Source organism: Desmodus rotundus, chromosome 3, assembly GCF_022682495.2.
Source record: "Desmodus rotundus isolate HL8 chromosome 3, HLdesRot8A.1, whole genome shotgun sequence".
Taxonomy (NCBI): Eukaryota; Metazoa; Chordata; class Mammalia; order Chiroptera; family Phyllostomidae; genus Desmodus; species Desmodus rotundus.
Genome location: NC_071389.1, coordinates 45140898 through 45167347, shown reverse-complemented (window position 1 = coordinate 45167347; position 26450 = coordinate 45140898). Strand labels below are relative to the sequence as shown.

The 26450-nt window shown below is 44.3% G+C and overlaps 1 protein-coding gene across 3 annotated transcripts in view; it reads right to left on the bottom strand.

Moving 5' to 3' along the window:
• Positions 1 to 381: 381 nt before the first annotated feature.
• The window catches only part of CACHD1 (cache domain containing 1), a 208482-nt gene continuing 182413 nt past the window's right edge, over positions 382 to 26450 (bottom strand). The window contains exons 17-28 of one of the 3 annotated variants that reach the window (XM_053920359.2): positions 21784 to 21906; positions 20537 to 20636; positions 20332 to 20448; positions 18136 to 18296; positions 17849 to 17935; positions 16614 to 16730; positions 15303 to 15454; positions 13918 to 14079; positions 12631 to 12708; positions 11900 to 12001; positions 2814 to 2926; positions 1927 to 2046 (exon numbers count right to left, since the gene is read on the bottom strand). In XM_053920359.2, coding sequence (XP_053776334.1) covers positions 2844 to 2926; positions 11900 to 12001; positions 12631 to 12708; positions 13918 to 14079; positions 15303 to 15454; positions 16614 to 16730; positions 17849 to 17935; positions 18136 to 18296; positions 20332 to 20448; positions 20537 to 20636; positions 21784 to 21906 — 1282 coding nt within the window. In that variant the 3' untranslated portion in view covers positions 1927 to 2046; positions 2814 to 2843. Of the gene's footprint in view, positions 2047 to 2813; positions 2927 to 6428; positions 7293 to 11899; positions 12002 to 12630; positions 12709 to 13917; positions 14080 to 15302; positions 15455 to 16613; positions 16731 to 17848; positions 17936 to 18135; positions 18297 to 20331; positions 20449 to 20536; positions 20637 to 21783; positions 21907 to 26450 lie in introns of those variants that run through there. The other 2 variants (XM_024565420.4, XM_053920360.2) reach the window with 2 other exon arrangements.

Here is a 26450-nt window from a genome sequence, read left to right as displayed (position 1 = left end):
TCTGATGAACTTTAGAAAAAACCCAGTAAACCATGAAGAGGTCTGATTTTCTGGGAAGACAGGAAAGTCACCCATTCTCTCCGGCAATTAGAGAATAACCATTTATTCATTATTAATGACACAACTTTAGATGTTCAGGAAGAGGAGCTAAAGGGTCCCCCACACACTTTAAAATAATTTGCTTTTAATTTTTCCCATTACATTTTTAAGTTTCTTTGTGTGTTCAAGATGGTCAAGAAGCCCCTGAAGTTGACTCCAGCCTTAAGAGGAGGAGGTCTCCTTTCAGTCTGGCAACCGATCTGCTGGGCTACAAAGTGAATGCTCTTTGCCCTGAGGCACAAGCAGTGGTACTTGAACAAACCACTCTAACCACTACGAGTGTCCATTCGTACAGTTTATTCCACTAGACTGCAACTTTATACACAGTACGAAGGGCTGTCCTGATAGGGCACGCAGTTCACTCCTGTACTGCTGAAGAGCCATTCACTGTTTACATTATATCGTAATACCCTATCATTAAAACATCATTCAGTGCATTTTTGCCGACTACATATAAATGGAGATTTACCACACACACGGTGCAAGAATATCTTGATAACATATTGGAATCACAACCTGTGAATCTAAGATACATCACTGTAATCAGAACACTACTTTAAAATTACAACGCCATGTTATATTAGCCCAATTTGATTAATCTCTGTATGCATCACAAAGCAGTTTGGTGGATAACTTCTTGGATGACTGGCAGCAGCTTCGAACTATGATTTCAAAAGAAATCTGTAACACACAATCAAAATTTTAAACATGGAGAATAAATGCAACCCCTCCATTAGCTGAAAGGCTGGGGTTGTAATATTAGGTTTCGTAGAAACCTAAGAAAAGCGTTGTACGGGGAGTGGGAAAGTGTTAAAAAGAAACAATTTCTTTAGAAACTTCTTGGATTTCTCTGCCTCTCCCGTCTCTGCCAAACACAGAGAAAGAACGCTGTCTGCATTACAAATAAAGGCGCGTGTCCACGAAATCATGTTCCAAAGACAATGTCTGTAAACAAGTCAGAGAGAAACACGTCTTCATTTTCCCATTTTGTGGAGTGGGGCAGTGGGATGGTATCAGTTAAATAAGAAACAGAACTCCTTAGTCAAAGAACCACTTCATCACACACAAAATAGCTAGGGATAACTGCTGAAAATTTCTCATTTCCTCTTCTTTCCCCCAAAGTTTGAGAATGTTTGAAAGTTCAATAAATAGTAGAAAAATAATCCTTTACTTAGAAATATTGAGATGCATCATTCAGAGCTTAACATGAGTTCCACACAGCAATCGTGTATCCAGGTCCCGCTAAGAAACAAAGTGAAGTCTTCAAAGCACGCATTTCTCTCCGCGCGCCACATTCCCGGTCTCCAGTTCAGCACGCTTCTCTCCCTTCCAGTTAAGGAGAGCTGGACGTTTCTGGCTCCTCGGGACATTCCTCTGGCTCAGTGTAACGAAGGTTCCCAATGTTTCATTTACAGGTTTCATCGCTGTGTTTGGAGGTTTGCCTTCTGTTCCATTCCGTAAGCATCATGGTAGGTTCATTTATCAGGCTAATTTCCCCTCCATTCCAGAACCAGCCTGGCGCCTTCACAAGGGCGGTTTTGTCGTTTCTCTCGTTGTCAAACATATTAACAGGCAGGGCGGGGTTACACCACCCTGGACAAAGCCCAAACACACGGGGTTTCTTGCTGTGGATTTCATGCAGGTTCTTTTTCCTCCAGAATGCTCTGTATCTCCCAGATCCCGTCTTCTCACAGAGGTGAGGGGACTGTTAGCACTCCGCATCCACAGTGTGAACTGTCACGGCCGCCTGTAGGTGGTGGCTGTGATGGAGCGTGGGGTGGTGTAAGCGGTAGTGGTGGAACTTGTTACTTAGTAGGGCTGCGGTCTGGGGCGGGGCGTCCAGGTCCAAGTCCTCGTCGTGGTTCCCCACATCCACCCCCGCTGACAAGGGGTCATTGTTGCACGGAGGGTTTTCACTGTCCTCCTGTGGGCTCATGGTGCTGTAGCCTGGAAAGGAACACGACAAACAAGTTGCTGAGAACTTCCCGAGTAGGGAGAGGTCACTTAAGATTTCTAGGGCACCAGGGGTGTTCCTACCTTTGTGCTACACGGATGTGAACGCTTGCGGGCTCTCATCACATGGTGACGTGACATACTTTTAAAGACATCTTATGTTGACTGTTTCATTCTTAAAACAATTACACGAGAAATACCTAATCATTTCAGACAACCGAGAAGTCTAGATAAGAAAAAAAGATATACAAGAACCCTTTCCCTAAAGGAACAAAATAAAAACTAAAATGACCTCATGTCCCATCTAATCCATACATAACCATCAGGGACATTTGGGGAACTCTCCGCCTACACTTTTCCCTGAGATAAGATTATTTTTTATTTTAAAGAAAAAAAAAGGCAGGTTCAAGAAGAAGACCCTAACAGGAGTCAGATCAGTCGGAGGCTGGTGGGCAAAGCTGGGCTTCAAAACGCTCGGCTGTGATGCAACAGTAAGAAGAAACTGCCGGCGTAGCGGCCCGCTCCGGGGCGGGGGGTGCTGTCACCTGGTGTTCCTGCACCCGAAGGTGGCAGTGTAGGTGAGCTCGGCTCGCCTCTGCACACAAGCACATCAAAATTACAACTAAACTAGAGAACAACCATCACCAGAACCGTCAGAAATTGAGCTGAATGGAAGTCCTACAAGTACAGAATTAAAGAAGAGACCACAATGTGGCTGGCAGGAGGGGCGGAGATGTGGAATGAGCCGGTCCCACACCCACCTGTGGCAGATAAAAATCAGGAGGGATATCTCAGGAGTGAAGGGTCCCAGCACCACACCAGGCCCCCAGCCGTGGGTTCCAGTACCAGGAGGAGAAGCCGCCATAACTTCCGGCTGTAAAAACCAGCAAGGATTCAGGTGGTGGAAGACAGAAACTGCTGGACTCCTTGGCAGTTCCTTTTAAAAAGCCTATGCACAGACTTAGAGAGATTCACTCAGACTCACCCCCTCTGAGCTCCAGCGTGGGGGAGCAGCAGATTGAGAGGCATCAGAGATGTACAGGGAGGAACTGAATTGTCTGGCATTGGAGCAAGAGCTGGGTGGCAGCTTTCTCCTAGACAGAAGTGCTAGCAGAGGCTACCACTCCTTTTCTGAGTCTTCCTCCCACAGAGCCACAGAACCAGCAGGCAGGTGCCACATCTGAGAGTCCATCAACATGGCCCACACTCTTTGTCCTGCCCTGGTGATTCCCTGAGGCCCTGCCCCATCTAATCGTTTCCAGTGGTTTTTCCATATGAATGACCTGTCTTGGCTCATGCTTTAGATTTTCGTAAATGATCTCAAACAACCAGCATATGGCTTCAGCGAGCCCTGTACCTCTCACTAAGTTGCCCCAGACCTGGCACTAATAGCAGCGGGCCTTGGTTCACAGCTTGGCTTCACCTGGGCACCTCCCAGGCCAGCACTCCCAAGTAGCTGCCATCTGTTGATGGCTTTGTAGCTTATACTGTGTGACCCTGGACAGAACATAGGTTGACCTTGGTTATGTGAACAGCAATCAGGGCTCAATTAAACAGGAGGGTGTACACAGCCCACAGAGTGGGTATACCTTGAATACCCAGCTTTCGTAATAGAGGAGGCTGTGCCACTGGACACCGCAAGACACCTACTATATTAGGCCAATCTAGCAAACCTGGGAGATGTAGCAGCTCTACCTAATACATAGAAACGTACACAGGGAGGATGCCAAAATGAGGAGACAAAGAAACATGGCCCAAATGAAAGAATAAAACAAAACTCCAGAAAAAGAACTGGAGAATAGCAATCAATTTTTGATTTTAATCAAAATGGAAAATAGCAATCTATCAGATGCAGTGTTCAAAATGCTGGTTATAAGGATGCTCAATGAAATTAGTGAGGACCTCAGCAGCATAAAAAAGACCCAGTCAGATATAAAGGATACACTAATTGAAATAAAGAACCATGTACAGGGAATCAACAGTAGCATGGATAAAGCTGCAAAACAAACCAGCGATTTGAAATATGAGGAAGCAAAAAAACACCCAAACAGAACAGCAAAAAGAGCAAAGAATCCAAAAAAACAAGGATAGTGTAATGAGCTTCTGGGACAACTTCAAGTATACCAACATTCACATCATGGGGGTGCTGGAAGGAGAAGAGAGAGCAAGAAATTGGAAGCTTATTGGAAAAAATAATGAAAGAAAACTTCCCTAACATGGTGAAGGAAATAGACATACAAGTCTAGGAAGTGCAGGGAGTCCCAAACAAGATGAACTCAAAGAGGCCCACCTCAAGACTCACCATAATTAAAATGCCAAAGGTTAATGACAATCAGAGAATTTTAAAAGCAGGAAGAAAAAAGCAGATAGTTACCTACAAGGGAGCCCCCATAAAACTATCTGATTTCTCAAAACAAACTTGGCAGGACAGAATGGATTGGCAAGAAATAATCGAAGTGATGAATAGCAAGGACCTACAACCAAGATTACTCTATCCAGCAAAGCTGTCATTTAGAATCAAAGGACAGATAAACAGTTTCCCAGACAAAAAAAATCTAAAGGAGTACATCACTACCAAATCAGCATTACATGAAATGTTAAAGGGTCTTAAGAAGATCCAAAATATGAACAATTAAATGGCAAATACATATCTACGGACAACTGAATCTAAAAAACAAAATAAATAAGAAGAACAGAAGCAGAATCATAGATACAGAGAATGTTTTGGTGGTTGCCAGATGGGAGAGGGGTGCCAGGGAATGGGTGAAGAGGTGAGGAAGTTAAAAAGTACAAATTGGTTGTTACAAAACAGCCGCGAGGACATAAAGTACAGTATAGGAAATGGAGAAGCCAAAGAATACATATGCATGACCCATGGACATGGACGACAGTGTGGGGATTGCCTGAGGAGGAAGGTGGGGGGTGCTGAGTGGAGCGGGGCTAAGGAGGAAAAACTGGGAAAACTGTAATAGCATAATCAATAAAATGTAATTAAAAAAATTCCTGCATACCAACATCGCATGTATTTTAATATCCATTTTACAGGTGAGAGAAGCAATGCTCGGAGAGCTTAATGAACCTGCCTGAAGGTCCCGTATCTAATGAAACACCAACCCCACACACACCCATAGCAAGTAGCAAAGGAGTCACCTATTCTCTGAGGAAGCTGCCTCACTGTATTTAAAGATTAATTTCTTTTAGTATTCTAAGTAATACATGTTTCAAGAGAAAATGTCCCTGTTGATCAAAGGATTCCATTCCAAGAACCCTGGCATGTTTTTAAATATTGCAAAAATCCCCTTTAACATTTTTGAGAAGTGACAGCTCATTAATATTTCCGCCGCATCTACAGTTAGCATCAATCAGCACTCACCCGTGGGTAGTGCTAGTCACATCTGTGGCTGCGAAACGGACGTGCTTGCACACAGCCAAGCAGGAATAGTTGGTGGTGGAAAATGTGTGCTTTGTGCAAAAATGATAAAGGTGATTCTGGTCTCAATGGAACTTTTCCCACCTGACAGAATTAGTTAAGCCGGTCTGATGCAACAGGTATTTATTGGGGACCCCACCTAACTATGCATAAGACACCATGCTGGACACTGCAGGAGGCACCGAGAGGAAAACCTGGACCTTGCTCAAGGAGCTCAAAAGCCAGTCCTTGAGAAATATGAAAAAGTGTAAACATGGCTAAATTCAAGTGTTCATTTATTGAAGACCACTATGGGGCTGGAGGGGGGGCTATAAAACATGAGAAAGAGATGTCTCTGTTCCTTAAGGATTTCATAACCAAGTATGAAACAGATACTCATGAACTAGGTTTACTCTAATGCAGATAATGGAAAGTGTTATAATTGAGGTATAATTAAAATTCAAAACAGGGAATCATTACTTCTGGCTGGGGGAATAAGGACGCATCATAGAAGAACTCATATTTTAATTGGTCTTACAGGATGAGGAGGAGTTTGGTAAGTGGTATGAGCAAGCACAGGGGAGCACGGCCACAGAGGGGCGGCGACCTGGGCCACTCCTGTACCACGGGGCTAGGACGAGTGCGGGCAGGTAGCTGGAGAACAGGGCAGGTGGAAGGTGGAAAGGTGAGTTCAAGTCAGCTCATAAAGACCATGCCGAAGCACAGAAACGAGATTATGCAAGATTTTGTAAAGGCCCCTCCCTTGAAATATGACGTTATCACTTCTGTGTTTTAAAAAGAGTTCTGATGGCAGCCTGAACGATGAATATAAAAAGGGAGAGGGGCAGTTAGAAGGTTGTTGCAACAGCCAGATGAGAGATGAAGAATTGAAAATAGGGGTATGGAATCGGGCAGATTTAAAACGTATCTTAGGGGTAGAAACAATAGAAGTCAGTAAGTAATTACACGTGGGGCATTGTGGGGTGAGGGAACTGTGACTTTGAGTCAGCGTGATTAGAAAGGGTGAACCAAAGATTCTGAGTCTCGGGGAAGAAGATGAATTTGGTTTTTGTACACCTTGATTGTGAGAGTCTATGGGTGACAAATGTGGGGAAGTCAGGGCAAAAGAGTTCACTGATATGTGTGCCTGCTATCAGTGAGTGGCTTTTGGGAGTCAAGTGCCAGGCGAGGGGCTCAACCAGAAAAGGAGTGAGCTGAGGACCAGCCTCTGAGAAGTCCACGGCCAAGAAGAGAAACACAGATACTAACACAGAGTCCGACCAAAAAGTACACCAACGAAGGATACTTGAGGAAGAGACACTTGTGGTGGCCCTCAAGGGACAGGAAGAATTCATTAGGAAAAGAAAGGGACGGAAGAAAGGTGCCATAGGCAGGGAGATGAGCAAATGCACAGGTAGAGTGGCCCGACAGGTTCCAGTGGATGGGTGCACGGTGAAAAGCTTGGTGTGGGAGAGAAGGACATGGGAGACGCAGCTGGCCAGGGAGGCTGGGCCAGATCAACAGGCTGGTCGAAGCTATTGTACAAGTTAGGATTTAGGAATGGGCAAGGGCAGACAAATGGCAAAGACATACTGTGTGCTTTAAGGTGCTCCCTCGTGGCAGTGAGGAGGCTGGACAGAAGGAAAGAGGGATCAGGGGCTCAGAAGACGGGGCTAGTGCATCAGCTGGAGCAGATGGCGAGGACGCAGGTGGGACAGGAGCAGTGTTCCCGTGGGGCAGCTGTGGTGACTCAATGGTGCACACGACAAGAGAGTTGACATCCTGGGATAAGGTCAGCGTTTCTAGGTTCAGAGGCTGAGGAAACTGACACCTTCACACAAGATGAAGAAATCAGGAGTGAGAACATGTTTCTCAGGTTCTCGGCTTGGCAGTGCTGAGTGTAGGATGTAAGAGTGGCCACCAGGCTCTAAAACCTCAGTTCCGAAGCGCCACACACACTCAGACCACCACTGGCCTACCTGTAAGGGGCTGAAGTCGAAAACACGGCTTTAGTAAAAGTTCAGTGTGTGTTGATTATTTTTGGCCAACCGTCAGAGCTAGGCTGTCTCCATCTTTCCTCCAAACACTCCCGGGCAGCCTCCTGTCTCTGCTCACTGACACACACCCACAGTAGCTGATCACGCACTTTCACTTCCCTGACATGAAACTCAGGGTGGGCCGTCTGCCTGGCTCCCCTTCCCACCTCTCCTCAGCTCGCTACTATGCTCCATGCTTCAGCCTGAGGGTCTTCTGGAAACTGCTGGTTCCCAACCAACACCCCAACCCACAGACCAGGGTCCCTTCTGTGAGTTTAAAGGGCATGCTGTGCACATCTCTATTTTAGATTTTACCACATTACAATAAAATACAGGGCTATCTTGTCCATTACCAAATTCTTTCTGGAGAAAAAAAACAATGAAGGGATTTATTTATCTCTGTACTCCTAATATTCAATGCAATGACTCACACAAGTCAGGCACTTAATTAAAAAAAAAAATCACATAATATATGCCCCAAGCAAAGGCATCAATGATTTTTTTTAAAGTTGTCTGTGGTGGGATCACCAGTGTTGTCTAATAATGAAGACAACCTGAGGCTCACTGGGCCCTGCCCAAGGCTCTGACGCAGGGTCCAGGGAAGCTCTCAGCCAGACTGGCCGCAGACCCAGGGCGGCAGTGACAGTGCAGCTGTCCTGAGGCAATGGGGGGGGCACCCCCAGTTTTCCTGGTGCTTTCTGATGAGAATCCCAGCAGAGGCCCTTCCAAAGTGAACCCCCTACTGAGGGGCCATTCTGTTTAATTTGCTAAATCCCTCTGTAACGTGCCCAGGCCTCCCCTTGTCCCAGTACTTAATGAAAATCCGAAGGAAGGGAGCAGCAAGTTGTGGAGAAGCAGGAGCAAGCCAAACGCATACTCCCACTTAGCAGGTTAATTGTTTACTCAGTGCCATGCACTTCTGTTGGGCACTGGGAACAGTGATGAATAAGACAGACTCCATCTCTGACTCACGGAGGAGGAAGCACTGTTTAAAACACAAAGGGTACTTACAAATGCTTCCAAAGGCAAAATTGCTTTACTATCCAAAAGTATGCGCAGAAAAATCTCTGCAAAGACAATCTCAACCAAGACAAAGGCTTCGGGAAGGAGGTCAGGTGTCCACTAATAGAAGAGTCAAGATTAATTAAGCTTCTGATCTTTAGAAGTCTGTTTCTATTTAGCTGATGGTTCCTAGGAAACCTCTCTTGATGGTCAGGGATGTCAGGTCTCTCTGGGGACTACTCACCACCTTGTGGTCACAGAGAGTAACTGCAGGACAACATCTGGGCCCCTAGAAAATGGTCTGCTGCACATTGCAGTTTTTGAGCAGGGTTTCAAGGGTCGACACTGGCCTGTTGAATCTTTGGAATGTGATTCACTGGGGAGAAATTTCCCTCTTACCAAGAAAAATACTGCTTCATATACATATGCATAAAGTCTCTAATGAGATGGTAACCAAGACATAGATTCATAAGGAGCAAATACATATTGGTAGTTTTTAAGTTAAAAATAAACCAGTAGATGATGAGACGGAACATGGTATTTTCAAGGGGAATAGTGGGCAAAGGCAGGTATCCAATGAAAAGCACGGCTAGGTGGTAACTGGTTGTGACCTCTCGTGACAGTGACAGCTGACAGCCCAGTGCTGACAACTGTTCCACGTGGCCTCAGCACACTGACAGAGGTCCCCCTACTTCTGAAAAACCACTCTTATTTGAATAAAGTTTTTTTTTAAGATACAAAAATTGAAATTAGATTTTTTTGAAAGACAAAACTCTCTTGGCCACATTAAATATTTCTAAATTAAAAAAAAATGCAGCCTGGTAACATTTAATTTTAATTCTAGGAATACTGTAAGTCTGAGCCATACACACCGCGAAAGCCTAGGCTGTGTGGTGTTTATGTATTTATCTACGCTACTCTTTTGAGTTTCCTTCTGTGCATCGGATCCCAAAGCTCTTGTGCAGATACGCTCACTGAGAAGCGAGGAACCACAGTCCTCTGATTCTAGCAGCTCGAGGGCCAGCAGATGACACTTTCCCCCGGGGTCTCCCACATCTCCCCACCTTCTTTGTTCCACTCCTTTAAGGAAGCTGTCATATTCAGTCTTTTATCAGTCTTAGGAAGACGTGTTCCCGTTTCTTCCTAGACTGTGAATTCCCTGAGGGCAGAGTGGGGATGGAGGTGGGGAGGTCCACCCTGAGCTCCTGTCGGCCATGCATCATTGCATTTGATCCTCACAACACTACTACTGGGGAGGAATTTATAATCCTGTTAGGAAACTGAGGTCCAAAGTAGCCGCTCTAAGGTCTCACAGCCTGTAAAGAGGAGAGAGGTGAGATGCCAAGTGAGCTCTGCTTGACCCTCTCCCATAAGCCCTTCCGCACCACGGCTGCCTCCATAAATGACACCTTCCTTTCCTGCAACGCCCTGCCCTGTGCCTGGCAAATAGCAGATGCCAGTAGTCACCATGCAGGAAAGCACACCGATGAGCTAGAAGCATGCTGACAAAACAGTTACATTAGATCCTTTCTTTAATGTGCACCTATGGCTCATCCTCTAGGCATGACAGGGACATTCACTCGATGCCACCAATTTTAGTGACCCGCCATAAGGGTTCAGGGATATGACAACACGCAGTTAAGTGCTACTGATTTTGTAGTGCATCTGGAATCATGTGGAATGTTAATATCTCCTACTTTTAATGCTGCACTCTGTCTGCACTAGAAACTGTTTTTTATTCCTTGGGGATAACAGGGATCCAATTATTGTGAAAAATGAAAGAAACCAAGCCCTCAGCTAGATTTCCTGGCTTCAGATACTGACACTGCACTATTCCTTTTATCGAAGCTGCAGCTTCATGTGCCATTTTACTAAGACAATGGGAGAGCTAATGGAACACTGTCACCGTCACTCAGAATTCCAGTGGCACTCAGAGTTCCAATTTTGTACTGAAGCGATTTCTACTGGGGGAAAAGGAGGGGGAGGCGGAGGGAAAGGGTGAGGAAGGGAGAGAGGGAGGGAGGGAGGACGGGAAAGGGGAGAGAGAGAAACGACTCAGTATTTCTGCTGAATAAGAAATTATTTCTGTTGAACTTTAGTAGCCTCAAACCTGTTTTATTATTCAAAGGAGAAGAGGCACAGAACTGCCTGGCGGAATGCATTTATGAATGTTCAAAGGTTTTTAGGGGAAAAAGGCAGAAAGTCGAAGAAACTGGAAAAGAAATTTTTGACTCTCCACAGAAACCCGACGTTTCTATTTAGTTGGTGGGAACAATGTCATTCGGAGCTCAAATTAACAGTCTGCAGTTTACAATCAGAGCTTTAGCTTCTACGTTCCAAAGGGTTCTGAATACCTGGCCGGCTTGCAAAAGGCCACACTGGCTGCTTTGACGAAAATCCACTCCTGCATTTTTTAGCACAGGTGTGGGAGCACTGTTTGAAGACATTTTTTTTTTTTTTCCTCTCCAGGGTAGATGTGGAGAAAGCAGAGTCAAAGGCATAAATGCATTATTTATGGATTAAAAAAAACCCAACCCGGATTCTGAGAAGAAAATATTTCTGGAAAATTAAACAGTGACATGAAAAATAAAAAGTTTTACAATTACAGGAGAAGTCCTAACCCTCCGATTACACTTTTGTGGGGCTGTGGCAGGGCTGTAACTGCTGTTCTCTGGGACGACAAGCTATGTGGACACCGGGAGGGCGAGCAGCTGAGTGGTGGCCTGGTCTCTGGCACAGCACGCGGACTTTTTAATCCATCATTTGCTTGGTCCTCAGCACCTTTTCACAGTTCAGCCTGGAGCCCCCTGAGCATTGTACGGGTGCTGTATACGACTCCGTGACCGCACACACTAGTCCCTTCGCCCCGACTTTCTTTCCTCACCCTTCAAGGCCCCATGCAAATGTTGTCGCTTTAATGGAACTTTCCCTGAGCCTCCCAGGCAAGGCTGGAGGGCAGGGAGGGGAATGCCAGAGGACAGCAATGACTTGCCGTGTCCCAAAAGTATGCTCCTGGGAGAGCTCTTGATGTCGCTGGTGTTCGTCACGTTAACTATGCCGGACAGTAGGAACCACGAGGCTGCCGGTTTACCGAGATGCAAGTGGGGTGGTAAGCAGGCATCATTTAGACAATCTGAATCTCCATTCACGGAGGAAACCTAGGAAGCCCTCTGTGTGCCCAGAGGTCATCTCACCTACGCCCAGGAGTGCGGAGACACGTGCAAAACCACCCCGGGCTCTTATAAAACGGCCATGTTGGAATGTGTCCTTTTGGAAAACTACGTCAAAATAATTCACTTGAGCACAGAACAAGACAGAGAGAGAAGAGTGAGTATGAGCACTGGCCCACACGAGTCCGTGGGTTCCTCAGGCCCCTCCCATACAGGGAGCTAGACCTTACCGTGATCACTTTCTGTTCCCGATCGGCCCCAGTAGCGACGCCTCCTTTCTGGACTGTGAGCGTGCCTTTCGATGACCGCGGCTATAAATCGTGTATTGCTGACTGTGGAAGGCAAGGACGGTTAGTTACTCTCATGCCAGTACCCTTATTGGATCAAGTAGGTTTTCTCTGAGCAGGCTCACGCACACGCTGCGGTTATTCTGTGGAGAGCTAGAATATGTAATTTTTAAAGAACTCTGAGGATTAGGGGTGTTGGTTTTAGAACTGGGGCAGGGAGAGGTACCTAATTACCTGTGTCCAACACGCATCAAGAAGATATGCTCCAAGTAGCTGAAGGCCAAGGTATCTCAACATTAATGGAACTCTCTTTTGATAAAGAAATGCTCCTTTGCCCCTGAGTTGTATCCATTAGTTTAGGGATTAAAAAAATGCATACTTGATGATTCCCTTCCTAAACTACCATGCAGGAGAGTGAGGAGGGGGAGAAAAACATGGAAGGGTGAGGTGTCTTAGGCCAGAGCGCTGAATTCAAAAAAGAACATCATGAAATCTTTTGAGATTTTCTAGAACAAAGCAAACACCTACACTTATTCCTAATGAAAATGGGGGGGGGAGACCCCATCATGTCAGAGCTCCTTAAACTTTAATAGAAGCCAAAAGGACGTAACAAGGACTATTTATTCTGGATTAGCCTCCTGCTGACACTTCCGCGGCGCGGCGTGGATACTCACTGATGCCTCTGTCTTCATGGCTGTCGTCGTCCCTTTCATCTCTGTCATTCTCCAGGTTGGACATACGCACTGACATTTCTACCCATCATTAAAGAGAGAGAAACATGACTATTTCATCAAACAAAATCAACTACTTCAACACCCTGCAGAGCCTCATCTGATGGCCGAGTCACAGCTTCCCATGGAGAGTGAGTCCTGTCTTGGAAAAGAATGAATTGATACCCCATCCTTTTTTCTTTTCTTTTCCTTTCTTTCTTCCTTTTTAATGGCGGGGGGAGCAGGACTCACAGGAGAGAGAATAGGGGGACAGTCAAACCTGACACTGACTTCTGAAGAAACAGGAGAAAAGAAGTTGATAGCCTGACAACTCTGCTGAAGTACCGAAAGAGGAGGAAGGGGTTGCAAACGACAGCTGGCTGCGTTGATAAGATGGCGTCACGCAATCTTATAAAAGGTCAGGCATCAGCAAACACTGGCCGGCAGCCATCCCCAGTCTAACGGAATCTTACCAAGGGGAAAGAGCTTCGTGATTAGCCCTGCTGTTAAATCAGACCGCGTTATCCTATGATGCCCCTCAGGACCGAGGCCAGAGCGGAACATGCCGACATCACCTGTCTTTACCGCTGCAGAGTGGCTCAGTGCTCCTGGCCCAGTCCAGGAGGGATGCTGAGTCAGCTCACTGCCACACAGCTCACGTCAGCACCTCCCTGGGGCTTTGAGGAAGGAGGGCAGCTTTGTCCCTTGCAAAGGAACACAAGCACCACATTCAACTTTGGGGATGGAAGCCATGATTACAGATTAATCATTTTGCACCTGGCTTCATTTACCTATCCTGTTTTAGGAGAGGTGATTATTCCTTTGAATGTGTGTTCATTCACAGAATTTTAATAAAATATACAACAACAGCTGCGGTAGAATAATTCATGTTCTTGCCAATAGTGCCCTGGGGTATCTGGTTTGCCAGTGTCTTTGGTGCAGCAAAGGCAACGTATCTGAGCTGAGTGAAGAAGAAAATTTCCCACTCGGCGTTCCAGTTCCCCGGCTGGCCTGTTCCAGAGGCAGCCTGTGGTGGGGGGATGCTGTGTAAGAAAAGGGAGGACCCAAAAATTTCCTAGGGAATCAAAAGGCACCGAAGGAAGATAGCAGGTTCGGGGGGCTTCTGAATCTACTCCAGAGAGGCTGAAAATGCAGCACTGCTCGCCCCATCCCCCAGCCCAGGAACCCCCTAAGACAAGGAAGGCTGCTTGCTGCCTGCTGGAGCAGCTCTGAGATTCCTTTCGAGCTCACCTTGGGCAGCCAGAGGAGACATGTGCTGATGACTCCGGCGGTGAATTTGGTGGCGGTAGGCGTACACAGCAAGGACCAGGACCATGATGCATCCCATGATGCCTCCAGCCACAGGGCCCACGGGGGCACTTTTAATCATGTTCAGTGTGACCACCTCGTCGCCTTCAGGAAAGTAAACAAACGGATGTCCTGTGTAAGGGTTTCCCAAGTGCAGTGGCAGGAGCAGGGATGGGGGGGAGATGGGAAGGAATAGAGTGGGGCAGGGGCTTGGTGAAGAGCAGAGGAGCTGCTTTAAGCCAAATTCCTCAAAATGCACCAGAATGTGGGAGTAGTGATTTCATTTAAGTCTTGGTTCACAAAACCCGTGAGTAGATAAGAATCAAAAATAGGCGGTGGCCAGTGCTGGGAGCCCAGCTCCCTGGGTGGGAGAGAGGGGGCGAGGGAGGCTGCACTTGGAAGAGAAGTACAGAGGGGAGGACAGTAAGACCAATCTCACAGAAATAAATGACACCAGGCTTAGTATGTGCTAAAAAGATCACACTTCAAAGCTTATGGGTTCCCTTTAAAATGCCACTTTTTAGACAGAAAACTGCAGGTGGGCATATAAAGTGACTTTGGAGAGCAAGGTCACTTCCTCCGTGTGCTAACCTGGCTCAGTAGTAACACGTGAGCTCAGAACCCTGCCTCACATAGGGGCTCTGCTTCTGCAGACAGGCTACTGTGGGGAGACGTCAGTAACCGAGGTATTAACTGAAGGCTTAAGTATTTGCCTCCCGGGCCAGCTAAGTGTTAGAAGTTTGTGCTAACCCTGGAAAGACACTGAGAAAATCTGACCGTGGGGTGCGGGTGGTACTTTTGAGGTCCTGGGGCCTGATCCCAGAGGCTGTCTTCCCTACAGTGTCCTCACATTCTCAGCCACTCCAGCTGCACTGGGTAGCTCTGGCTTCTGTTGACCCCGAGTCCTTAAATAATGATTTGCGGCCACAAGGCTTCTAGCTCTGCAAAAGTCATGAGGGACAGTGGCAACAGGAAATGGGTGTGCAGTGGTCCCTCCTCCCGTCACTGGTCCTGTGCTCTGACAGCTGGGACTCACATTCAAACAATCTCTAGGGTTCAGCCACGCAGAGATCAGGCCTGATATTTCTCAGAACAAGCTTTATGGGAATGAATCCCAGGCTTGCAAAATTTGGCAGGACAGAAGGCTGTTCAGTCTGCTGAGAATATCTAGCCAGCTTTGAAGGTAATCATCTGTCTTGGTTTTGTAATGAAAAACTACTGGCAAAGGGATCAGGGAAGGAGAGTCGTTTTAAGATTTCTGTCCTAGCATGCAGACAGAAAAATGTGCATTCAAGAATCGCATTACAATGGGTTCTCAACAGACCTACCTATTGCTCCCATGTCATCGACGTAGGGACTTTTGGCTCCCACAATCCCCCCAAAGCATTCTTTCTGGGGCGCACAGTAGGATTTGTCCAGGTGAGTCTTTCCGTCACTGTCCACCATGCACCACTCACAGTCCAGCACGCCAAAGCAGTCCCTGCCAGAGAGACAACAGGGAGAGTTCCGGGAAGCGGTGTCAGGCGGAGGGGCACGTGGGCTGGGGCCTCAGACAGCACTCAAGAGCTCCATTACCTGTTCGTGCCGTAGTTCCCTGAGCATGCGCTTCCTTTCCTTGTAAAAGGAGAATAGCAGTGACCTGCCAGGGGGAGCTGCTCTATGTCCCTCTACAACTGGGACACGAGAGATGAAACTGCTCCCTGTGAGTCAAACCATGGAATCCACACAGCACGGATACGTGCAGGAACACTCAAAATAGTCTTAAAAGACCAAGTGGCCCCAAGGTTTGCTAGACTCTGGCCTAACATCCCCCAAGTGTATGGTCATTTAAAAAGAAAAGAAAAAAGAAAGGACAGAAGGAAAAAATGATCAAATAATTTTGGGAAATACCTGGGAAGTTAAACAGATTTTCGTACTGTCAATTTCTTAGAACTTTTAATAAGTTAAAGAGAACTATGACTCTCCAGAGAGTGTGCGCAGTGTTTCTCAAATTTAATTGACTTTGGCTTATTGTATAACACCTCGATTTACCTGATGCCCTGCCATTCCTTTGCCAAAATCTACACTAAAAGTAGAACTGCCTGCCCTTCCTGCCCATTGACTCTGTCTCATCAAATGGTAACTTGCAGCTACGTACATAATAAAGAAACCACCGCACTGCCCCCCAGGGAGGAGCAGGGAGCAGGACGTGGGGTTTGCAGTTCCCATGCTAGCTGCTTTTTAAGGAAGGACACTGGGCAGTTTCAGGGTATCACACACCCAGCCTTGACTGCTGGGCTCTGGTCCCGGAGCCTTTGAGTTGCTGCCCCTTGCCCTTGCTTCTTCATGCCACGTCCCCTCACTCATTTATCTTCATATTTTATCTCAAGAATAACTTTCCCACCTATTTGTAACATATGGTACAAATGCCAAGTAGCAGTAACAAGTGAACACCGGACAAGCTTAAACCTGGTGGATAAAGGACTTATGGATATCAGTTTTAGACCTGAGAAAATAGATACTACTTTGTAAAACATCAAGAATGGGAATGATAAATACCAGCTGGAAAAGCTCAGCGGCACTGCTGGTCACTGGACTTTAGCAGGTTCTGCTCCCAGAACCATCGCGCTGATGTAACATCAGCGCTGGGCGCAGCTTACCCACTTTCCATCCTCTGGCTGCACCTGCTGTTGACACACTGGTGGAGGGCGTCTTGCAGGCCAGGGTCAGTGGCTGTGTACGTCACTGGCTCCTGATGGACCTCGCAGCTTGGGTTTCTGTTCGGGAGCAAGTCTAGAGGTTAGGACCACGTCTATGCCAAGCTCGTCGCACTCCTGGCCCCTATGGTGTCGGACAGATCTGGCTCTGAATCCTGGCTTTGCCACTTAGATATATAAAGTCTTGGGCCAGTCACTTAACTATTCTGATCTTCAATGTGTTCACCTTTACGTACAAAAAAAAATTTCCAAAAATGCGGAAGTCATAGATATTTAATAAAATAGGAAAACATACAGTCAAAAGTGGGTATTACCTCCCCTCACTCACCATTCTAAAGCTTACTTTTCAGAGGTAACCACTGTTAATAATTTAATGGAGTCCTTTTAGATATTTTTTCTATGCCTAAATAAACATACACAGTTGACCCTTGGACAACATAGGTTTGAACTATGAGAGTCCACTTGTATACACCATTTTCTTCAGTAACTACCTGTCTTGTTTTTGATCTGAGGTTGGGAGTCTACAGATGCAGAGGGCTGACTCTACGCATTATTGGATGCCATTTTATATAGCGGCCTGGAGCATCTGTGGATTCTGGTACCCGTGGAGGGTCCTGGAACCAATTTCCTGCATATACTGAGGGACAATTAAGTTTCTGGGGAGTCAAAACTGTGTGGGGCATCACATCCCCTAACCCCCGCTTGTTCAAGGGTCACCTGTACTAGCATGCACACACACACTCTCTTTTAAGTTCTGGACAAGGGACTTATCACAATTTATTTAACTGGTCTTAAAATTTGCCACTAACATCGATAACACTATGTTAACTGTGAGCATGTGTGTGTGTGAAAGATACCTTCATTATTTACCACAGGGTTAATTTGAAAACGAAGTTGCTTAATGTGCATAAAATATCTGACATATGTTAATGCCTGTAACAGTCTCGTATTTTTTGTATGTAGCACATACACCGTTAATTCTTTCACAGCATTTAAATTTAAGCCTGGAAGTGGACTTCATTTTAAGGCACTATGGAGCTTGAAATCTGGCTCATTGAACAGTTACATCAGTAGAGTGAATTATCGTCTCATGTCCCTACCCAAAACAAACCTATAAACAAGACTCAAGGTATATATATATATACACTTTCGTACACAATACATAAATTTTTTTTTACCGGTTCTCTGCATTAGTGAGGTTGCCAGTACACTCATTGACCTCTAGAGGGCACTCACAGGGACATTCACATTCGTTTTGTTCCATTCTGAAAAGCAAAAAGGAAGTGTTACTATGCAGAGGGTGAGTGACAAATTATAAATGCTCCTGTACCAGGGTTTTCCTTTTCTCCAGGACATACCCAGCACTTTGTTTATTTATTTTGCAGATGCCACTTCAGAATGATTGGCATCAGTTAAAATATTCAATGGCATGGTAAACAGAGAATATGACCCATTGCATTTTTACCGGTGACAGTTGAGACAGAGCCGGTCCACCATGCTACAAGCACAGAAGGCAAGAGAGTCGCACGTTTCATTGACGATGCCGACGAACGCATTGGTTCCCGGGATCCTCGCCAGTCTGTATTTGGAACAGTGGCTGCCATGCACGAGGTTCGTCAAATCTCCCTGCAGACAGCGAGGCATCAAAAGTGACAAGACAACAATGCAAGACTCAGCCTCACCATGGTGGAAACACCCCTCAGCCATGCGCTGGAAATACTTACAACAAAACTTAAATTCTGATTGCAAAAGCAGTACTGTTAAAAAACTGGGAGATAAAAATTATTTTTAATCCCATCATAGATAATTCTCATTCAACTACTGTGTATATATCATTTATTCACTTATCTATGCTTATAAAAATAAACTTTTCATAGATGTTTTTGTAATCTCTTCTTTCCTTTTTAACACATAACAATATATCATAAAATGGAAAAAAAAATGCAAGAATCAATGAAAGACAGCTTTCTGATAAGGAATAGTTTGAAATGTATTCAAAGGCAAACCTAAATAACCAGAAAACATGCATTTCCCCCCTCCCCAAATAAAAACATCTTTTCTTTTAAAATAATAAAATTATTTAAAAACCAAAGCCTCTTTAAGAGGCCAATGTCCTGCTTCCAGAATATTTAAAAAATCCAAGAAAAGCATTTTATAACAAGAAAATGTGACAGCCAAGTTTCCTGAATTGCCAAATTTGCCACCATATTAGAAAATCAAAGATCCAACAGTGATATGGTAACGCTCAGTATGGTCATTCTTCCCTCCACGAGAGTCGTATGTAGTAGGCCGATTACTTAAACACACGCTTGTTTCCACGCCAGTACCCCTATGTGTGCGTGGTCAGAACAAGCCTACCTCTGAGAACCACGGCACTGAGTGGGCTCGCGGAGGTCTGGAAGAACTCCGCACCGCCTAGCCAATGCCCGCCCCTACAATATGAGCAATGACACGGTCTCTGCCTCTTGTCGGCTCCAAGACCCAGGAGGCTCCATTTCCAATTTGGGATAACGGACACTGTTAAGACATTACTCTAGTTCACACAGAGGCGGGCAGAAGTGGGTGTGCAGTTGTGAGCACATGAAACAGTTACTTCTTGTGTTATTTATTAATTACTGTATTATTTTCCATATGAGTGACCGTGAACCTCCTTTCGCCCACCGCTGTATTTCACTAAAATCTGTGTTTCTGAAAAACTGCTGCTGCAGTATCCTGGCTTTGTCTCAGGAAATCACTGTACGATTAGATTAGACACAGAGCAATTTAGACTTTCCGACGACAGCCTTCCTGGGAGCCTCCCTCTGACTACACTCGGGTATCCCAGCCTCCCCTTGAAAGAGGACGAAGGGTCTGAGCAGAGTAATAACGACTTTCCTTGCTTTTAACACACTATCATTTTAATATATTCATTTTTAAAATTCTTTTTTCCCTCCAAACGATTGTTTTTTGCAATTGCTTTTTTTTGGGGGGGGGTAGGGGACTAAGTTTAGATTTTCATTTAACCTATCATATCTTTAGAATTAATATTTAATTATACATTTAGTGATATGAATACCTATTTTTAAATAAAAAGCTTACTTCTTTTAAATAACCTTTTGTTTTGAACGTTGGTTCTGACATTACCCATTTCTGTACTCTCCCAGGCAGGATTATTTACAAATCATCCTAAAGATCTTAAGAAAATCCTTAAGATCTTGAACCATATCCAGGTAAGTGTGCAGTACCTCAGATCACACAGTGTTTGGCTGAAAAAAAGAGAGTGCTTTGGGGAGGTGTGCATGAGAACTCCTGTCTTACAGGGTGCCTGACCGAGAACTGACTGAGGGTGGCTGTAGGAATTTCAGGAGACCGAGTGAGTTCTGGAAGGCAGGAAGACAGAAATGCATGGTGCCACAAATATTTATACCAGAGAGTGGGAACGGACTTCAGCAGATATTTTGAGCCTTTGAACAAACAAAACTAAAACAAAATACCAAGGGTGAGAACTCGGGCTTTACGTTCCACAATTGTCATACTGCGGAGCTGGACTAAGTCTTGTCCAGTCCTATCGTTCTATAATCCTAACTCAATGAAACAGCCAAGAGTAAAACAGACATTAACATTATTCTGTTTTACATTCCACAGTGGGAAGGGATAGGAGAGTGGTAAGGAATCAACTTACCACAAGGCTAGTGTTGAACTTATAAAACCTCTGGACTGTCCTGTCACTGAAGCTGTTGCACAAGTTTTTCTTTACAAAGTTGGGGTGGTTCAGGATATCATTTGCTACCAGGGGCTCCTGACAAGGCCAAGCAGAAGACAAACGTCACATCATCAGTGAGCTGCAGGCTGCTGGGGAACGGAGCTGCCAGCTTTGCAACAAATACCTTGTGGGTTATGTGCTGTTGTTCCACAGGCGCGTGTCCTTTGGGGTCAATGAGGGTCGGGTGTGCCACCAGATAACCCCTGTCCTCCATTATGAAGCACCTGCACCAAAACAAGTGACAGCACTCAGCCATTCGAGCTATTTTCCTGTGCTTTCAGAGAGGACTTATCTTGTAAGCCATCAAACAAACTGCATTTATCTCAGGTTCTTAATAAATACTCTTTGACAAAATGAAGGATGACGGACAGGTAGACCGATACACTATTCTTGAAGTAGCGGATCACCTAGTGGTATAAAGTTTCAGGTGAGCGAGTCACACCTGCCTCTGAAGTCACCTAGATAGCTCATACACAACATGGCCACCCTGTCCAAGCAAGTTGGATTTGAAGATCTTTGGCAACGAAGTATAAGCAAGAAGTTTATTCTTTATTCTGAGGAGGGAGATTCTCAAAAGATTGGCCGTGAATATTTATAGGCAAACAGTTTAAGTAAACCATACAATTTCTCCTTTCAATGATAAACATGCATACAGTAGGACATTCAGGGGACAATCAAATATACATTTGATGGAAATATGAAATAAGCCAGAACTGCTCTAATCAAGACTACATTTCCCTCTATTTTACTCTACATTCTTCATAACAATTTGCCACGAATCCTGTATTTCCCCGTTAAGGGCCAAAGGGCAATTTAGCCGTGATGTGAAGCATGGACATGAGACTGAAACAAGACAGCTATTTCTAAAAGTGGCCTGCATCAAATCAAGGGAACGCCCTTGCTTAGATCAGACACGCTCTTTCAGGTGACAAAGACTTTAGTCGCAGGAGCCTCTTTCTGGGGAAATGTAAACGGGACAGTGTAAGTGCCTGAAACGTCTCCCGGAGACTTTGGTTTGATAACTAAGTTAACAGCAAAAGTGCCATCCAAGAGCACCCTCTGGTCTTTCTAGCACCCCGAATACAGGAACCCTCTGATTACTGACTTCTAAAGAAACGAGAGCTTTCAGAGAACTCTGTGCCACCGTTACTCTCCTGCTTATGAGCCAAGTCCGTTTATCTAAAACACAACTGGTAAGCACCTGAGAAAAAGAAAAAAGCCCCCAAAACCTTCTTAATAGAACACCCAGACCATAGCCTCCATTTCTGATCCCAACCTTGACAATGTGGCTGCCATTCAACTAGAGATATCCGGTACTGTTTTCCTTGTACTTCTCCGCTAGAAAGGAACCGGTGCTGCCGAAGGGCTCACCTTATCTTGTTGCCGCCGTCCTGGTTACAAACTGGTAGTAAGTCCATGAGAACTTTGTAGAAGTATCTGAGGGTGAAGTCAATGCCCATCACAGCCACGGTGTGCCCGGAAGACATCTGCGTGCTTCATGTGAAAAAGATCAAAGAGAAGAGGAGGCATGTTTATCTACAGGTAAAAGGCATGTTCAATAGTAAGAAGATTGTATGGTATGAGAAACACACGCCTAGAGTTTCCACCCCTATAAAAATGAACAACGGAATAACTGAGCTGGCATAACATGCGGGTGGGAGAGAAATTGAAGACTAAAGGTAGCGCTTTCTTAAAATGAGCAGCCCAGCAAACTGGCAGCTGTGGGATTTGGCTAGTCCTGACTACTGATGTTCAGACAGTGACTGGATTACTTGTCAGCAAGAATACGGGGGTGGGAGGGAATAGGTATCAGGTGGGAGGTGGGATGCATAGTTACTATGGTTCCTTACAGGGAATCTTTAGACAAGGAGCCCAAGTGATTCCCTTAATTATTTCCTTCCTTTTACAGGTAAGGAAACTCAGATGTTCCCAAGGTTAATTTTGTGTAACGTCATAAAAAAATTCAGTAAAAATGTCTAGTTTTCTTTTTATAATGCTAACGTTGGTTGCACCCGTAACAGAGCTCATATGTTAGAACAACACTCTCCTGGTTCATAGGCCACTTCTTTCATCATTCTAAAATGCTGCTCTCACAAGCAGGAAGACCAAGGAAGGTATAGTTGGGCAGTGCGTCCTGGTGCTTACCCTTTCAGCTCTGGAATCAAGTAGGTCTGGGATCAAATCCCGGCCCTGTTGGTTTCTATCTATGTGGCTCGTAGGATAATACTTAACCTTTTTAAGCTTCCGTTTTCTCATCTGAAAATGGGGATAATAATAGTATCTACTTCATAATGCTGTTATTGGGATGAAATGAGATAGTGTGTTTACAGTGCTTAGCAAGCTGCCAAACATATCGAAAACACTGGATAAGGTGTTATAGCAAGAGTTATTCTAAAGAGAACTAAATAGAGCTTGAAGTTCAGTCCTAGACAGAGAGGGAATCCATTATTCTTTTAGAGAAATTGCTAGATATAGCAGAGGCACTGACTTCTCACTTGGAACCGAGGTTCTTTTTAATCTATGTTCATGAGCAGCTGAAAGGGCTTGGTTACTTGGCCACTTTTGTGGCTGGGAATTTTCAAGGTTTATCCAACATGACACCTTCCAAGAACTCATAATCATCATCATCCACCCGAATGATCTCTTTATAAAGAAAATACCAAAAGAAAAATGACATTGTTACTGGGAAAAAAAACTCCTTAAAAAATTAATTGGAAAGCTCAGAAGGAATTTCCTCAGGTAAACCCTCTTTTGGAAAATCACAACTTGGGAGTGGAATTAGCTTTGCCATGTAGACACTGCCCCCTCTCGGTCACTGACAACATCGACACTAACTTACATCACCCCAAACCCCAGCCTCATTCCACCACCTCCTCCAAAAAATAACCACTAGAAAAAGGGACCATGACCCATAAAGACATTTCTATCGGAGCTTTGCTGTCAGAACTGTGTTTGGCATGGGATGGGAGAGGGCCATGTTGTGGGATTATCTCTGAGAGGCTATTGCCTCAATACAAGCCCCATTTTTACTAAAGTGACAAATTCCACCATGGAAGAAATTCACGACTTTATCACCTTACATTATGGTACTAGAACAGCCTGTATTTAGTGCATGTTCACAATTTATAGGCACTCTGGTAGGCATTTGTATATATCATTTCAATTATTTCTTCACAGAAAACTATGGGTAATATCATTTCTAGAAAATTGAAGCTTGGGAAGATGAAGTACTTGGCTAAAGTCACACAGTGAATAACTAGTGGAAGCAAAAATCTAAACTCAGTGTCTTCATCTCCAAAGTTTATTCTGCTCCTTCCTTATCATCAGGCTACACTGTCTCCTTACATCTGCATGGCACTTAGGAGTTTCCAAATAATTTCACATGATCTATTTCATTTCCTGCAAAGATATCAGACAGGAATTGTAGTCACTACTTAAAAAGTGAAAACTTAGGTTTGGAATGGTGAAAAGGCTTAAGCAAGATTGATCACCTTTTATTTATGGCATACAGTCCACTATGCAAATTTGGCTCTTTCTACAATACTTCAGCTGCCTCAGTTAAAAAATACAACTCTGGTTTTTGGGGACACGTTAATTTTGTTTCTAAACTTCCCCTGTTTGAGTGCCATCTGTTCCAATATGATCAATAAGCTGAAGTACAAGCATGCATATTGCCCATGTAAGTCTAATGTTCATATTTTACCTGCATTTCCAAAATATATACTGTTACCATAACAACCCACAAAGATTACCATAGAAAAATCAAACCAACCCTACATTTCTAAGCGCAATAGACCATGCTGTTTGTGAGATCTTCTCTGTTGAAGACTAAACTGATTAGTCCCTTAATCACTGACTGAACTTTATGATCTTTCTCAGCATTATCACTCTCCAAAGAACGCACACTTAGATTCTCAGGCCACTAATAATGCTTCTGGAAGAACCACAGCTCTATTACTATGAGTAAGTGGTAAATGAGGAACGAATCAGAAAAGCTCCTCCCCAAGCTACCAGCCAAACCACACCTATAAACCAGGGGTGAATGAGAATGCTTCCTGATATGGTGAACGTCAGCTGAAGTTCCCTCTTCTCACAGATTAAAATGCCAGAAATTGAAAGCAGGAATTGAATGATAATGAAAATAACTGTCATTTATTTGGGATTTGACATTGTTAAGCACAGTGCTAAGCATTTTACACGCACCATCGCTAATTCTCATATCCTCCGATGTGGGCATTCTTATCCCTGCTGTGCTCAGAGAGGTCATGGGACAGAACAACAGGCATTTATTTAACATTTGCTGAGCCCTTGCCATGTGCCAGGCACTGTTCTAAGAGCTTCACATACATTATTTAATGTAATCATGAAATAATCATTTGAGATAGACCCTAATATCCCTCCTTCATAGGTGACGAAACCACAGCAAAGAGGAACTTGTTTGGAGTCATACAAATAGTAAACGGCAAATCAAATTTTTCAGAATAGAGTATTTTAGGAGATTAGGTTCACAAGTTGGCACATGAGGCCAAAATCACTACTAATTATTTGAAAAAACTATCTTTGCAGAGAGCCCATCTACAAATACATCCATTAAAGCTGTGGATGCTTTGGTTGAGAACCAGAAGTGGTAGCTGCCTTGCATCGTAAACTGTGTTGAATGAAAAAACACATGGCTTTAAATAATAAAAGTGTGCTCCGCTAAGGAAATGTTCAAATGATCAAGTCCATGACACCGTACATCAATCAAGGCATGAGCAGGTTCTTATTCCTGGAATACACTCTCCCTGGGTGACTGGTGGACAGAATCCAGGATTTAAACAGCAAATGAACTCTTGTTAAACTTAAGTAACTAAACTTGCGTATGTTAAACACACTATAAAAACTAAGCAAAGCAAATAAGGAAGCAGAACCTAGGTACTGTATTTTGCCATGTATAATGTGCACCCATATTTTGGCCCAAACTTTCAGGAAAAAAATTGTTCATCTTAATTTTTTAATTTAATTTTCTATTTATTTGTATTTAGAAACAAAACTGATTATCATATTCCAGGGTATTATTTTGCATAAGGATATCATTATTGCTTTCTTGCATTTTTAAGAGTTACACTTTTAACACACAAGCATAAATAAAAGAATTAAAAACATTTAAATAGATACGGAATTAGTACTACCCATGTATAATGCACATCCTTATTTTTTCCTAAAAAATTTGGGCAAAAAGTATGCATTATACACTGCAAAATATGGTAATTCTAACTTGAAAGCCCATATTTCCATCATGCTTCATTTGGACTGACACCATAAATATTTATAAATGAACTCAATGAAAATTCTCCCACCCATTCAGATTCCCAGAAACATGTATATGTACTAATGCATACGAGCATTAAAATCCGCACCTCCCTGTGGCAACCCTACCGCACCATGGAAAAGAACACTGCATAGAAGGGAGGAGGAAAAGCTAATGGATCTGGATGACGGTGGTAGGTGGGAGAAGCCTGGGGGAACGCCAGAGACCAAGTGAGAAACACACGGTCATTGTTTTCAACCTGCTTCCCTATGATACCTTTAAGAGCCCATTCCATTGTCATCAGAGACCAAGGTAATTGCTGTCCCCTCAAAGAAATCACCTTTGTTTATTTTTCTCAACTGATTAGTGTAGAAGTGATGACAAGTCGTGCTATTCAGACAATAGTAGGCGTATGCCTGGCAGATGGTCTGTTAATGAAAACATTGAAAAAATCTGTTCAAAATGAGTATTTCCTTGTTTATATGTGAAATATTATAGTATGGGAGCAGCTGACAGAGCCAAACGGATACAGTGCCCTGCAAAGGAATCAAAACTTGGCTGGCGGCAGGGCTCTGCTTTCTGCAGAGACACAGGTCACGACGAAATGCCACATAGCCTTGCTTCCCAATTCTTACTCCCAATGAACCTGCATTAGAAGAATTCTACTGAATGTCAATCACTCCATATATAATGAGCAGCAGTGGAAAGCATAAAGTTAAGCAGGGAAACTTGTCTCCCACAAATTTTA